Source organism: Natator depressus, chromosome 13, assembly GCF_965152275.1.
Source record: "Natator depressus isolate rNatDep1 chromosome 13, rNatDep2.hap1, whole genome shotgun sequence".
In the NCBI taxonomy this organism is placed as follows: domain Eukaryota; kingdom Metazoa; phylum Chordata; order Testudines; family Cheloniidae; genus Natator; species Natator depressus.
In genome coordinates, this window is record NC_134246.1 from 4,250,068 (window position 1) to 4,263,050 (window position 12,983).

General features: G+C 49.4%; 1 protein-coding gene across 2 annotated transcripts in view; it reads left to right on the forward strand.

Moving 5' to 3' along the window:
• The first annotated feature begins 227 nt into the window (after positions 1-227).
• SLC2A4RG (SLC2A4 regulator) overlaps positions 228-12,983 on the forward strand; it is a 42,363-nt gene continuing 29,607 nt past the window's right edge. For both annotated transcript variants that reach the window (XM_074969731.1, XM_074969732.1), the window contains exons 1-2: positions 228-677; positions 5,477-5,697. In XM_074969731.1, coding sequence (XP_074825832.1) covers positions 363-677; positions 5,477-5,697 — 536 coding nt within the window. In that variant the 5' untranslated portion in view covers positions 228-362. The remainder of the gene's footprint in view (positions 678-5,476; positions 5,698-12,983) is intronic.

The following is a 12,983-nucleotide window of genomic DNA, read 5'->3' on the forward strand; positions in this document are numbered from 1 at the left end:
GCAGCAGCCGGGCTGGGGAGGGAGGCGGGGCGAATGGAACGCCCCCACGCTAATTGGCAACACCGCGGGGCCAATGGGCGTGCGAGCCGGCTCCGGGCCCGGGCCCATATTCCATTTCGGAATGTTGATACAGCGAGCGGGCCAATGGCGAAGGGCGGGGAGTGGAGAATGGTTCCCCGGCTCGCACGAGCCGCGAGAGGGGGAGAGCGCGGGCTGGGGGCGTGGTCGGCGGGTGCAGAGACCGGGGGAGCTCGGTGTGGAGGGAGCGACCCGAAGCCACCGGCCGGGCTGCAGCCTCCGCCCGCACGGCGCCCCCCACCTCCCCCTTGCCGGGAGGGGGCTCGGTCCCTCTCGCAGGGGCCATGGATCCCAAGCGCCTCCCCAAGAGAGCGGCCCCGGACAGCAGGATCTGCTCCCCTCCGCCCGGCTTAACAGCGGCCGGGCCCTGCTGCCCCGACTGCAGCCCCCCGTCGGCTGCCCACCGCCACGGGCTGTACTGCGGGGTGATCCAGGCGTGCAAAGCCCCGTCCTCCGCGGCCAGCAACGCCGTCTACACGGTGCTGGTGGAAGATGCCCTGCTGCGGCGGCGGCGGCGGAAAAGTAGCGAGGACGCGTCGGTGGCCAACGGGCTCGAGGGGAAGAGCCCCGGCAAGGGCCGGGGGAAGCATTTGCAGAAGGTACGGGAGGCCCGACCCTTTCCCGGAGCCCGCAAAGGGGGAGCGGGGCTGAGCGCGGCACCGGTGGGGTGGGTGTGTCCCGTGGCCTGGTACGGCTGCCTCTGGGGCTTGCATGTGCGCGGAGGCAGCTGCCTGTTGGGGGTGTCGCGCCTCGATAAGTGTGGCGCTCCCCATGGAAGGCTGGCTGCCTGGACCGGGGGGCTCTTCTGGGGGGGGTGCATGGGGCAGCTGGGGCGGAGGGAGGGGAGTTCATGGGGGGTGCATGGGGCGGAGGGAGCTCTCCGAGGGGGGTTGCACGGAGGGACGTGTCGCTCCCCGCTGGGGGTGCGAGTCTGTTGAAGGCGCCGTTGTAATTTTTTTTTTGGGGGGGGGGGTCAGCGGGGGTTCGTGACAGCTCGGTCCTGCCCGGGCTTGCCAAGCCTCTTTCTTTCCCGCCCGCCGCGGAGGCCGGGCCGCTGCGGCGCGATCGCGGGGGCGGGGGGCGGCCGCCGGCTCCGCCGTGCCGGGAAAGTTTCCCTCGCTAAAGATGGCGCCGCTCGGTAGAAGTGGCCGTGCGGAAAGTTTAGAGGGAAGCGGGCCTGGGCTGAGCGGGGCCGGCCCCCCACCCCCTAGCGCCGGCCCGCCCGCCCGGCGCTGCTGGAATGCACGGGCCATCAATCACCCCGCGCGCGGACAGCCAGCCCCGGGGGCGGGGCAGGGGGAGGGGGCTGCCGGGCCCCGGGCTAGGGGGTGGGGGCTGCACGGCCCGGGGCGGAGGGAGGGAAAGCGCTGGCTCCTGGGGGTGGGGCGTAGATCGTGGGGGAGGAGGGATCTTCCAGCCTCTGTAGGATCCGCCCAAGGCTCTGTGCAGATCCGTCCCGCCTGTGCAGATCCCTGTTTGTGACCTAGCCCCAGGACCTGGCACATCTGCATGGATCCTGCAGGCGGGGAGACTTGCCGGAGCAGGGTTGCTTGCTTTGAGACCAGATCTAGTAAATGCCACGGGTATGTTTACACTCAGACTGCTGCTGCGGCACCGCTGTAGTGCTTCAGTGTAGACACTCGCTGTGGAGGTGGGATGGGTTTTTCCCCCGGGGCTGTAGTTAATCCACCCCCCTGAGAGGCCGTAGCCAGGTTCCTGGAAGAGTCTGTCCACCTACATGAGGGTTAGGTTGGCTTAACGGCATACCTCAGGGGTGTGAAAATTCACACCCCGGAGAGCCGTAGCTATGCAGATGTAAGTTCCCTGCTGTAAGAAGATGATGATTCTAACCACTTGTCCTTTCCGCCAGCTGCACGCTTTTCTGGTTCTTATATGTTTGTGAGCAGGCTGCTCAGAGCGTAAGCCAAGCTCAGAGTGGAGCAGGAGGGGGAGATACTAATCGCCACAAACTCCTCTGCGCTCTGATACTGTAGCAACAGCAGCTTTGCTATTAACTTCTAGGATTTTTGTAAAAAGACTAAGAGCTTACTCGATGGGGTGTCTACCCCCCCATCCCAAACACGTACACTTGTTTTAATCAAGTGTGGGGATAGCTACTGTTAGAGGCTCAATTTCCCCACCCACCTGTTTTTGGTGGGGTTTTTTTTGTTTTTTTTTTCCCCAGAAGTAATGTTGCTGTTTCTTGATGAAGCTTTTTAGTGGACTTCTCTAGGCCTAGAGTACAGTACGGCAACAGTTGCTGTATGTGGTAGGTAATGCATTTTAGGAGTTGCATAAGAATGACCAGTCTGGGTCAGACCAATATTGGGTCCATCTAACCCAGTGTCCTGACTTCCCTCAGTGGCCCATGCCAGATGCTTCAGAACAGGGTAGTTATCGAGTGTTCCATCTCCTGTCCAGTCTCCGCTTCTGGCTGTCAGGCTTGGGGATACCCAGAGCATGGGGTTGCGTCCCTGACCATCCTGGCTAATAGCCCCACCAGTGGACCTATCCTCCACGAACTTACCTAATTCTTTTTTGAACCCAGTTATACTTTTGGCCTTCACAACATCCCCTGGGAACAAGTTCCACAGGTTGGCTGTGTGTTGTGTGAAGAAATACTTTTTGTTTGTTTTTTTTAAACCTGCTGCTTATTAATTTCATTGGATTAACCCTGTTTCTTGTTGTTTACTCTTTCACATAACACACTTTGCTATTCACTTTCTCCACGCCATTCATGATTTTATAGACCTCTATCCTATCCCCCTTTAGGCGTCTCTTTTAGTCTTTTAAACCTTTCCTCGTATGGAAACTGTTCCATACCCCTAATGATTTTTTGTTGCTCTTCTCTGCACATTTTCCAATTATAATAATTTTTTGAGACTACTGCAACCTGAATTGTACACAGTATTCAAGGGGTCGGCATACCATGGATTTATATGGTGGCTTTGATATTTTCTGTGTTACTGTCTATCTTTCCTAATGGTTCCTAGCATTCTGTTAGCTTCATTGACTGCTGCTGCATTTTAACTCGATATTTGCAGAGAACTATCCGCAATAACACCAAGACCTGTTTCTTGAGTGGAAAAACATAATGCCAACTATACATACAAAATGATGGGGTCTATATTACTTGTTGCCAATGTGCATTACTGTTTCTATCTACATTGAATTTTATCTGCCATTTTCTTGCCTAGTGACCCAGTTTTGTGAAATCCCTTTATAACTCTTCTTAGTCAGCTTTGGATCTAATTATCCTGAGTAATTTTGTTTAGTCTGCAAAGGTTTCCACCCCACTGTTTGAAAAAGACCAGTTCCAGTAACAATGGCTATTACGTTTGACCTCTTAAATTGGTAACTCCTTATTCACACCACAGTCACTGTTTAAAATTGGCCTGATTCCTGTGCTCATTTGTTTAGGAAGAGGGGGAGCAAATGCTGGGGGTTTTTTTGGTTTTTTGGGTCTCCGAAGGCCTGTAACAGAATGGTTTGGGCAGAAAGGTGCATGTTACAGAGATGGGGGCGCAAGTGGATATTGAACTGCAGTGGGACACTGCAAGGTGTCAGGACAGAAATTTCGTGTTGTTTTTTGTTTGTTTTTAAACCAGACATGCCTAGATATGCTGCTATTGCACTATTGTAACACTAGTAATAAGTAAACCAAGAACATCAATCGTGAGTAGAATCAAGAAAGGTATTTTCAGTGTTTTGTGACACTGTTCCTGTTTAAAAGGATCACTGACAATACCTGTCTCTGCGCAACTGGACTCCATTTTCTGTCTATCTGGCCTTATCAAAGAGAGATGCAGACGACATGCATAGCTGGCCTTAGTTGGGTTCTGTGTGGCTGGAAGGGGCCTTGATCAGCTCTGACCTCTCCAGAAGGTGGCACTGCAGTCAGTGGGAAGTGATAGTTCTTGGCAGTGAGAGAACACTTTAATGATTGGTAGCTTGCATTCTCAGAGCATTGGTTGCTCAATAACAACCCCTCCCAAATCCTCAGTGGGTACTTAAGTCGTCCCCCGCTCTCCACGCTGCCAGCCTGAGTGGCTAGGCAAAAAGGATGGGTGGGAACTGAATGTGAAAGGTCATCTTTAAAATTGTCCTAGTGTAGACGGAGCCTCTGAGTTACCCTGGTAGGGTTAGGAGTGGGGCGAGCTTGGCTCTCAGGGCCACATCTGAGGAGTAAGCAGATGTATTCTGTTCTGTTTAGCTTCCTTTCTGGCGGGGTTAGCTGTTTGTAGTCAAGCCGCTGTGGAGTAGTCTGTGCAGATGGAGTTCTGCCATAGGTTTCAAACCCTCCCTCCTGGAGGAGTGTGCCATGGCGAGTCTGCTTCCTCTAGCTATGGCCAAACTTTGCAACCATTACCCAGGGCAACGTGTGGGAGCCATCCCATTGAAGTCATTTGGACTGCTCCTGCGTGGAAGTGCTGCTTGGTGTAAGTAAGCGTCGCACAATTGGGTGGAGGGGGGTGGGGCCCATCACAGAAAACTGCAACAGAAAAATGAAGGGGTTTTGCGGACATTTGCCATCGGTTCTCGCACAAGCGGGAGGGGTGACTTGAGCTGCCTTGATTCACACCTGCTGTGTTTGTGTAAGATAACTTGACGGGCCTGGGAGCCTTGCTGCTGCCCTGTTTGTGGAAGCCAGACCTGGCTGATTCTCTGCAGACATGGAGGCCTGATGGTGAGATATGAAAGAGCCAGCAAAGTCCCTCTCCAGATGGGGGTTATGCAGCAGGTAATCCTGCATGTGCAAAAAAAATCACTTGTGGTGGGTTTTGGGGTTTTTTTTGTATGTTACAGGCCAAAGGTGTAAATCTAACCCTGGAGTGAGGTATTGGCTTGGTGGCCCTGGGGACCAAAGTCCTTTAGTTATATGCAGAACAGCAGGAGAGCCAACTCTTCACACCCCCCACTGCACCTTAGTTTGGATGGGGTGTCTGTGTGTGAAATGTGTGTCTGTCCCTTGGAGGGAGGGAGTTTGCAGTTGAGGGAAGGGTCCATTTGAAGCAGTTGCCTTTTCAGAAAGGGGGAAAATGGGGTCCAGCTGTTGCTAATGAAGCGCCTTTGTTTACTGCAGAACCGACTGCGGGGTCCCTGACTTGCAAACTAACCTGGCTTCTCTTTAAACCCTAACGTGCTCTGCTTTGAAACTGCATCCATCCTCCAAGGTTTGACTCAAGTTCTCAGCCTGCCAGGGCTCCCGTGAGAGGAGCACCAGAGTGGTCTCTGCTCAGGGGTGACTCTGGATGCAGGCTTCAAAGCTTGCTAGAGCTGATTCAGGGTGTCTCTGGGATGACTAGGGTTATGCTGCATTGGACCCCTAAATCTTATAACCCCGCTGCACGCCCTGACGCCTGTGATGAGAGCTCTGTCCCTGTGTCATGTCTTGCAGAGCTGTAATGGCAATGTGCTGCTCGAAGAAGCTGAGCCGAGGGGCCTGACGGACGCTCTGGTGCTGAATGGCAGGAAGGTGGATGAGCGGCAGGGCCTGCCTGCCGTGACCCACAGCCAGTTGGAGGGATCAAACAAGGAGGCAGCGCTGCGACTCATCAGCGTGGGGCCAGAGCAGCACCCCCCCCTGCATTCGGCCTACATCCCAGTGCCCAGGCAGAGGTAGGAGCTTTGCTGCTGGGTTGGGGAGGGGTTGCGGGGCGGGGGGGGTTAGAAGGTGAGTAGCTTGGTGTCTCCCAGCCTCATGCAGGGGATGAGTGCAAGTCCTACTGCCCCCTATCAGAGTAAGGGCTGGGCAAGGTGTACCCTTGGGCTTTGGGGCAGTTGGGGCTGCCCTGGAGGAGCTGCTAGCGAGTGAGGGGAGCTGCTCCTTCCCCTTGTGCTATGCCCAGCCCAGCCTGCAGGGAGCTCTCCCCTCTCCTGACGTTCCAGGGGCTGCTTGTGCCTCAAGCGACAAGGGACTGAGTCGCTCTCTAATCCTCTGTTCGATCACTGAGAGCATCCATCTTCGTGTGATGCACCAAAACCCACATGTTCTCCCCACCCCGGGGGATTGTGCTCCCTGGGTAGGGAACTTGGCCGAATCCCACCTCGTTGCCGCCTCCTCTCCTAGAAGTGCTGGGATGTCTGCCCAACGTGGTTTGGCTTGGGCAGTGGGGAAATCTTCCAGGAGCGTTGATTTAAAAATCCTACTGACAAATAGCTTTTTTTTCTTCCCCTGCAAGGGTAAACCTGAGATGCCAAGACCCTGCTGCATTGGATGTTGTGGCTGGGGAGAGCAGAACCTGCAGGGCAGATCCTCTCTTTGAGGGGCTGGGTTTTATTGGCACAGGTTTGAACCATGGGAAAGCATATACCTAATGATCAGTCCTAGCTGGTCTAATGGTGTGGGGTGATTTGTTTGTGCTGCATTGGGGAGCTCAGGATCCAAGCGCTGGGAGGGCAGCAGGGGCACCCTAAGTGTTGGGGGTTGGTAGGTTCAGGATGGAAGCCCGTCTGTTCCTCCTTAGCTAAATCGTGCCATCTTGGGTACCTGGATGGCCCACCTTGCTGTGGTCCCTGAAACAGAGTTGCCGTAGTGATGAAACTACATGAATGACCCCTCTCTCTGCCACATGGTGACATGTTTTCCCATGGGAGTCCCTTGGACTTGCTGGATTCTCTGCCCCTGTGGGGGGCACCAGCTTCTCTGGAGAAAGCAGCATTGGAATGTTTTGGTGCCAGGGTTTGTGCTCATTGTGCCCAGGATGGGTTTTGTGCAGCAGGAGGTGGGAGAGTGGAAATGGGGGTGAGTGAGGCCAGGAGAGGAGGCTGAAGCCAGTATGTTTCTGACCTGATTTGAGCAAAGCGGCAGATGTCATTCCTTGGGAAAAGGTAATTATTTAGCTTGATGCATTTACTGGCTTGGGCAGGGCACTTGGGTACTGGCACAAACCGATCCACCAGTTGTGGATCCTTGCACTCTAGCACCAGTATGGATCTAGTGCACTGTGTCCCTTCTCATTCTGTCCTGGTCCTATGCGTAGGCAGCTACTGTATCGCCTGGAGGCATTAGCCTGATGTGGGCATGCAGGCTAGTGATGGGGCTCCTAGCAGCGCTTGACTCTGAGTCAGGCATGCAGCATGTTGACATGCTACTTAACTCCACACAGCATCTGTGCTGGGGAAACACCAAGCTAAAAATAAATCAAATGGTGAGGCAATTATGTATTTATAATCTTCTTAGATTTCAGGATAGAGGCTCTCTGTTTGCCTGTGCTCTGCCTGCGTTTGAAAAGGCAATGGAAGGGGAGGAATCGGCTTCCCTCCTTGGGCAGGGATCTGCTACTAGTTCTATAAGGCGGATGCAGGCAGAGTGATGCCTAGTGGAAAGGACAGAATAAACCAGATGTTGCTGTTCCGGCCCAGGGAGCCTGCAGTTGTGATTTATCAGAGTGGGGAAATTTAGAGGATTCAGGTCTGGATAACTTGCATCCAAGAGTTTTAAAAGCACTGGCAGAGGAGCTTGCTGGGTCACAGATGGCTTTTTTTTTTTTTTTTTTTTTGGTTGTCCCCTGTCTCCTCCTCCCCCGCACCCCCTGCTCCTGTCCCCTTTCTTCTTCAATAATTCTTGGAATGCTGGGGAACTTCCCGAAGATTGGAGGAAAGCTATTGTGCTATTCTTTAAAATGGGTAAACAGAATGACCCAAATAATTATAGGCCTGACATTGATCGTGGGGACAGCTGATTTGGGTCTTGTTAATAAAGGAGGGAAGAATAACACCAGTCAGCATAGCTTTATGGAAAAAAGATCCTATTAAACTAAAGTGATTTTTTTTTGAATGAGATTACAAGTTAGGTTGATAAAGGTTGATATTGTTGATTATAATTTTAGACTTTTGTAAGGCATTTGACTTGGTACTGCACAGCATCTGATTTTTAAACAAACTAGAATGATTAAAAAAAGAAACATATCAGCTAGCCAGTTTTAGTCCATTGGACATGTGCGAAGTCTCAAAATGTAATTGTAAATGTGGAATCCTCGTAGAGTGGGTGTGTTTCTGGTGGGGCCCTGCAGGGATCAGTCCTGATACAAATTTTAATGAATGACCTGGAAGAAAACATAAAATCATCATTGATAACACTGGTAGACAACACACAGGTTGGTGGAGTGGTAAACGGTGAAGAGAACAAGTCACTGTTAAAGAGCAGTTTGAATTGCTCTTTAAGCTCAGTGCAAGCAAACTATGTTTTAATATGGCCATATCTAAATTTATACATCTAGAAACAAACTTAGAGGATGGGGGACTCTGTCCTGGGAAGCATGACTCTGGGGGTGAGGTGGTGAAGTTGGGGAGGGTCCTGAATAATCAGTCCAACATGAGTACCCAGTGTGATGCGGTGGCCAAAAGAGCTAGTGAGATCCTTTGATGTATAAACAGGTGGATATCGAGTACTAGAGAGGTTATGCTACCTCTGGATCTGGAACGACCGCTTCTAGAATGCTGTATCCAGTTCTGATGTGTCCAGTTCAAGAAGGATGTTGATAAATGTGAGAAGGTTCAGAGAAGAGCCACAAGAATGATCAAAGGATTGGGAAACATGCCAAATAATGAGAGATTCCAAGAGCTTAATCTCTTTTGCTTAACAAAGAGAAGGTTAAGGGAGGACTTGATCAGCCCGTAAGTACCTACATGGGGAACAAAAAATTGATCGTTGGCTCTTCAGTCTAGCAGACAAAGATTTAAAAAGCTCCAGTGGCAGGTAGCTGAAGCTCGACCAATTCAGTCGGGAAATAAGGCATACATTTTTAACAGTGAGTAATTAACCCTTGGAACAGCTCAACCAGGGTTATGCTGGATTCTCTATTTTAAAATCAAGACTGTTGCTTTTCTAAAAGATCTGCTCTGGTTCAAACAGGAATTAATTGAGGGAAGTCCTGTGCTATACAGGCGGTTAGACTAGTGGTCCCTTCTGGCTCCATAATCTATGCGACTGAAGACTTTTAAACCATGGATGGTGTTGGAAGAAAGGGAAAACTCGGATTCCTGGACCCCAAGTTATGAAGTGAGGGCAAGGAAACTCCATGTAACAAGGCACTCAAGACAAAATCCTTTCTGGGTACTTGGCCTATGCTTTTCTGTCCTGTTCAGAATAGAGGCCATCACTAGAGGCAAGCTCTCATTTCCCTTTCCACATCAACCCTGAAAGGGTGAATTGTGTGTTTGAGCTGACCCTAAAGATGGGATGTCAGATCTGTAGCAGATGGGTGTCTAACACCAGCCAAAATAGCTCGTCTGTTTTCCAGTTGGTTTGTCCTGGAGGGGTCTGGCCTTCTCATAGACTTTAAGACCAGAAAGGACCATCGTAGGACAGGAAGAGACCTCAAGAGATCATCTAGTCCAGTCTCCCGCACTCATGGCAAGACTAAGTATTAACTAGCCTGTCCCTGACAGGTGTCTGTCTGTCCTGCTCTTAAAAATCTACAATGATGGAGATTCCACCACCTCCCTAGGCAATTTATTCCAGTGCTTAACCACCCTGACAGTTAGGAAGTTCTTCCTGCTGTTCAACCTAAACAGCCCGTGCTGCAATTTAAGCCCATTTCTTCTTGACCTGTTCTCAGAGGTTAACAAAAACCAATTTATCTCCTTCCTCCTTGTAACAACCTTTTTTGTACTTTAAAACTTATTGTGTCCCCCCCCCTCAGTCTTCTCTTCTCCAGAGTAAATAAACCCAGTTTTTTCAGTCTTCCTTTATAGGTCATGTTTTCTAGACCTTTAATGATTTTTGTTGCTTTTCTCTGGACTTTCTCTAATTTGTTCATGATCATCTAGTCTGACCTCCTGCATGGTGCAGGTCACAGAACCTCACCCACCCACCCGCTCCTGTTGTAGACCCATAATAGTAGGTCTGGCTGAGTTACTGAAGTCCTCAAATCTTGATTTAAAGACTCCAGAAGTTACAGAGAATCCACCATTTACTCTAATTCTGACCAGCAAGTGACCTGTGCCCCATGCTGCAGAGGGAGATGAAAAGCCCCCAGGATCTCTGCCAATATGACCTGGGGGGAAATTCCTTCCTGATGCCAAACATGGCAGTCAGTTAAACCCTGAGCATGTGGGCAAGACCCACCAGCCAGACACCTGGGAAAGAATTCTCCGTAGTGACACAGCTCTTCCCATCTAGTGTCCCACTTTCAGCCAGTGAAGATATTTTCCGCTAATAGTTGCGGATGGGCTGTATGCCATTGTAGTTAATCTCATCATACCATCCCCTCCTTAAATTTATCAAGCTCCGCCTTAAAACAAATTAGGTCTTTTGCCCCACTCCCCTTAGAGGGCTGTTCCAAAATTTCACTCCTCTGATGGCTAGCAACCTTCATCTAATTTCAAGCCTAAACTTATTGATAGCCAGTTTATATCCTTTTTTTTTTTTTTTTGGTGCCAACATTGGCCCTTAACTTAAATAACGCCTCTCCCTTTCTGGTGTTTATTCCTCTGATGCATTTATAGAGAGCAATTATATCTCCCCATAGCCTTCATTTTGTTAGGCTGAACAAACCAAGCTCCATGAGTCTCCTCTTGTACTGTAGGTTCTCTATTCCTCTGATCATCCTGTTAGCCCTTCTCTGCACCATTCCAGTTTGAATTAATCTTTCTTAAACATAGAAGACCAGAATTGCACACAGTATTCCAGATGAGGTCTCATCAGTGCCTTGTATAATGGTAATAACACTTCCCTATCTCTACTGAAAATACCTCACCTGAAGTATCCTAGGATTACATTAGCCTTTTTCATGACCATGTTACAATGGCAGCTCATAGTCCTTCTCTGACCAACTAATACCCAGGTTTTTCTCCTCTGTCACTTCCAACTGGTAGGTCCTCAGCTTGTAGCAAAAATTCTTGTTGTTTGTCCCTAAGTACATGACTTTGCACTACTGACTTTCATCCCATTTCTATTACTCCAGGTTTCAAGGTCATCTAAATCTTGTATATTCTGGTCCTCCTCCATATTGGCAATACCTCCCAACTTTATCATCCACAGATATTATTAGTACGCTCCCAAAGTCAATAATGAAAATCTTAAATAAGATTGGTCCCAAGACTTATTCTTGAGGAACTCCACTAGTAACCACCCTCCAGCCTGAGATAGTTCACCTCAGTATGACCCGCTGTACTCTTCTCTTTAACCAATTCCCTCACCACCTTTCAATTCTCATATTAATCCCTGACTTCTCCAATTTAACTAATAATTTCCCATGCAGAACTGTATCAAATGCTTTACTGACATTCAGGTAGATTAGGTCTCCTGCACTTCCTTTGTCTAGAAAATCCATATCTTCTCAAAGAGGTCAGATTGATCTGGTATGATCTACCCTTTATAAAACAAGGTTGTGTTTTATCCCAATTCCCATTTACCTCTGTCCTTAACTACTTAGTTTCAAATTTGTTCTAGAACCTTGCACACAACTGAGGTCAAACTAACAGGCCAGTAGTTTCCTGTATCACTTTTTTCTTTAGCAAATATAGTACCTATATTTAAGGTTCTCCAGTCAGGGTATAACTCCCTGAATTTACGGATTCATTAAAAATCCTTGCTATTGGGTTTGCAATTTCATATGCCATTTCCTTTAATATTCTTGTATGGAGATTATCCATGCCCCCGATTTGGTGCCATTAAGCCGTTGGAATTTGGCTTCCACTTTTGAAAGTGGTAATTTCTTCTTCCATATCCTTGTTCCCAGTAGCCACCCTGCCACTGCCTCCAAGCTCCTAATTACTCTTTTTTTTTTTTTTAAACCTCAAGCAAAGTATTCATTTAGGTGTAGGGCCACGCCTAGATTATCTCTAATCTTCACCCCCTCCTCAGTGTTTAGCAGTCCCACTTCTTTCCTTTTCTTTTTATTTATATGGCTAAAGAACCTTTTACTATTGGTTTTAATTTCCTTTGCAAGGTCCAGTTCTGCTTGGCTATTAGCAGTTCTTACTTTTTCCCTACACTTTCTGACCTCCCAGAGGTAGCTTTCCTTGCTGATCCATCCCATCTTCCATTCCGTGTAGGCTCTCTGCTGTCTCTTAACCTGTTTTGAGATGCTTGTTCATCCAGTTTGGTCTGCAGCCCTTCTCTACACACTTCCCCCAAGCAAGGTGTGTGGGGTGGGGGGGGGGGGGGATGTAGGCTTCAGATGTTTTAAGTCAAAGCTGCAGAAACGAATTCCAAGCCTCCTGTACATTCAGATCGTTGAGTTCTTCAGTCCAGTCCGTTTCCCTCATTCTGCTTCCTGGTCCCCTTTGGTGGGCATCAAGCAGGCTGACTTGGGGACAGTGTTAATTCTTTCTGAGGAGGCTTTGAATCCCTCAGTCTTGTTGAATTGAAATAATGGCTTACCTGTGTGGGCATCCCTTAAGCACAGAAGGCAGGGGGTGAGCAGTAGGGCATTTACCAAAGGGAGCAGCAGGAGGCCATATTGCTAAGGGGATGAGCTTTGGGGAGGTGTTCATTAAAATAAGCTTTTTGGGTTGGTTTGTTTTTAAAGTTTGCATATCCCTTTCTGAATTCCCTGATGTGGCGCTCCAGAGGCCTGTGCGAACACAATGGGGAGACCAGTTCTTGCTGTGCTTACGGAACTGACTGCAGATGGGCAGCTCCAAAAAATTTTTTTTAATACCATCTCTAAACTTTAAATTGTAAAAAACATTGCCTGATTCATATCAGGTGAGGGTGAGGTAGGTTCTGCCTTGCTCACAGAATCCACCACCAAGGAGGCCTGCTTCCAGGTGAGTTCGTAGTTCCAGCCTTCTCGTTATAGGCATCTACTGTTCAGGGTGCGAAGGGAGATCCCTAATCCCAGTGGCATCCTTGGTCAAACGTAGCATGTAGAAGGGCACGTTGTCCTCTTATAGGTAAAGGCAACTAGCAGTGGGGGTCTTGGTGCACATAAGTAATAATTTGTGGTGCGTGT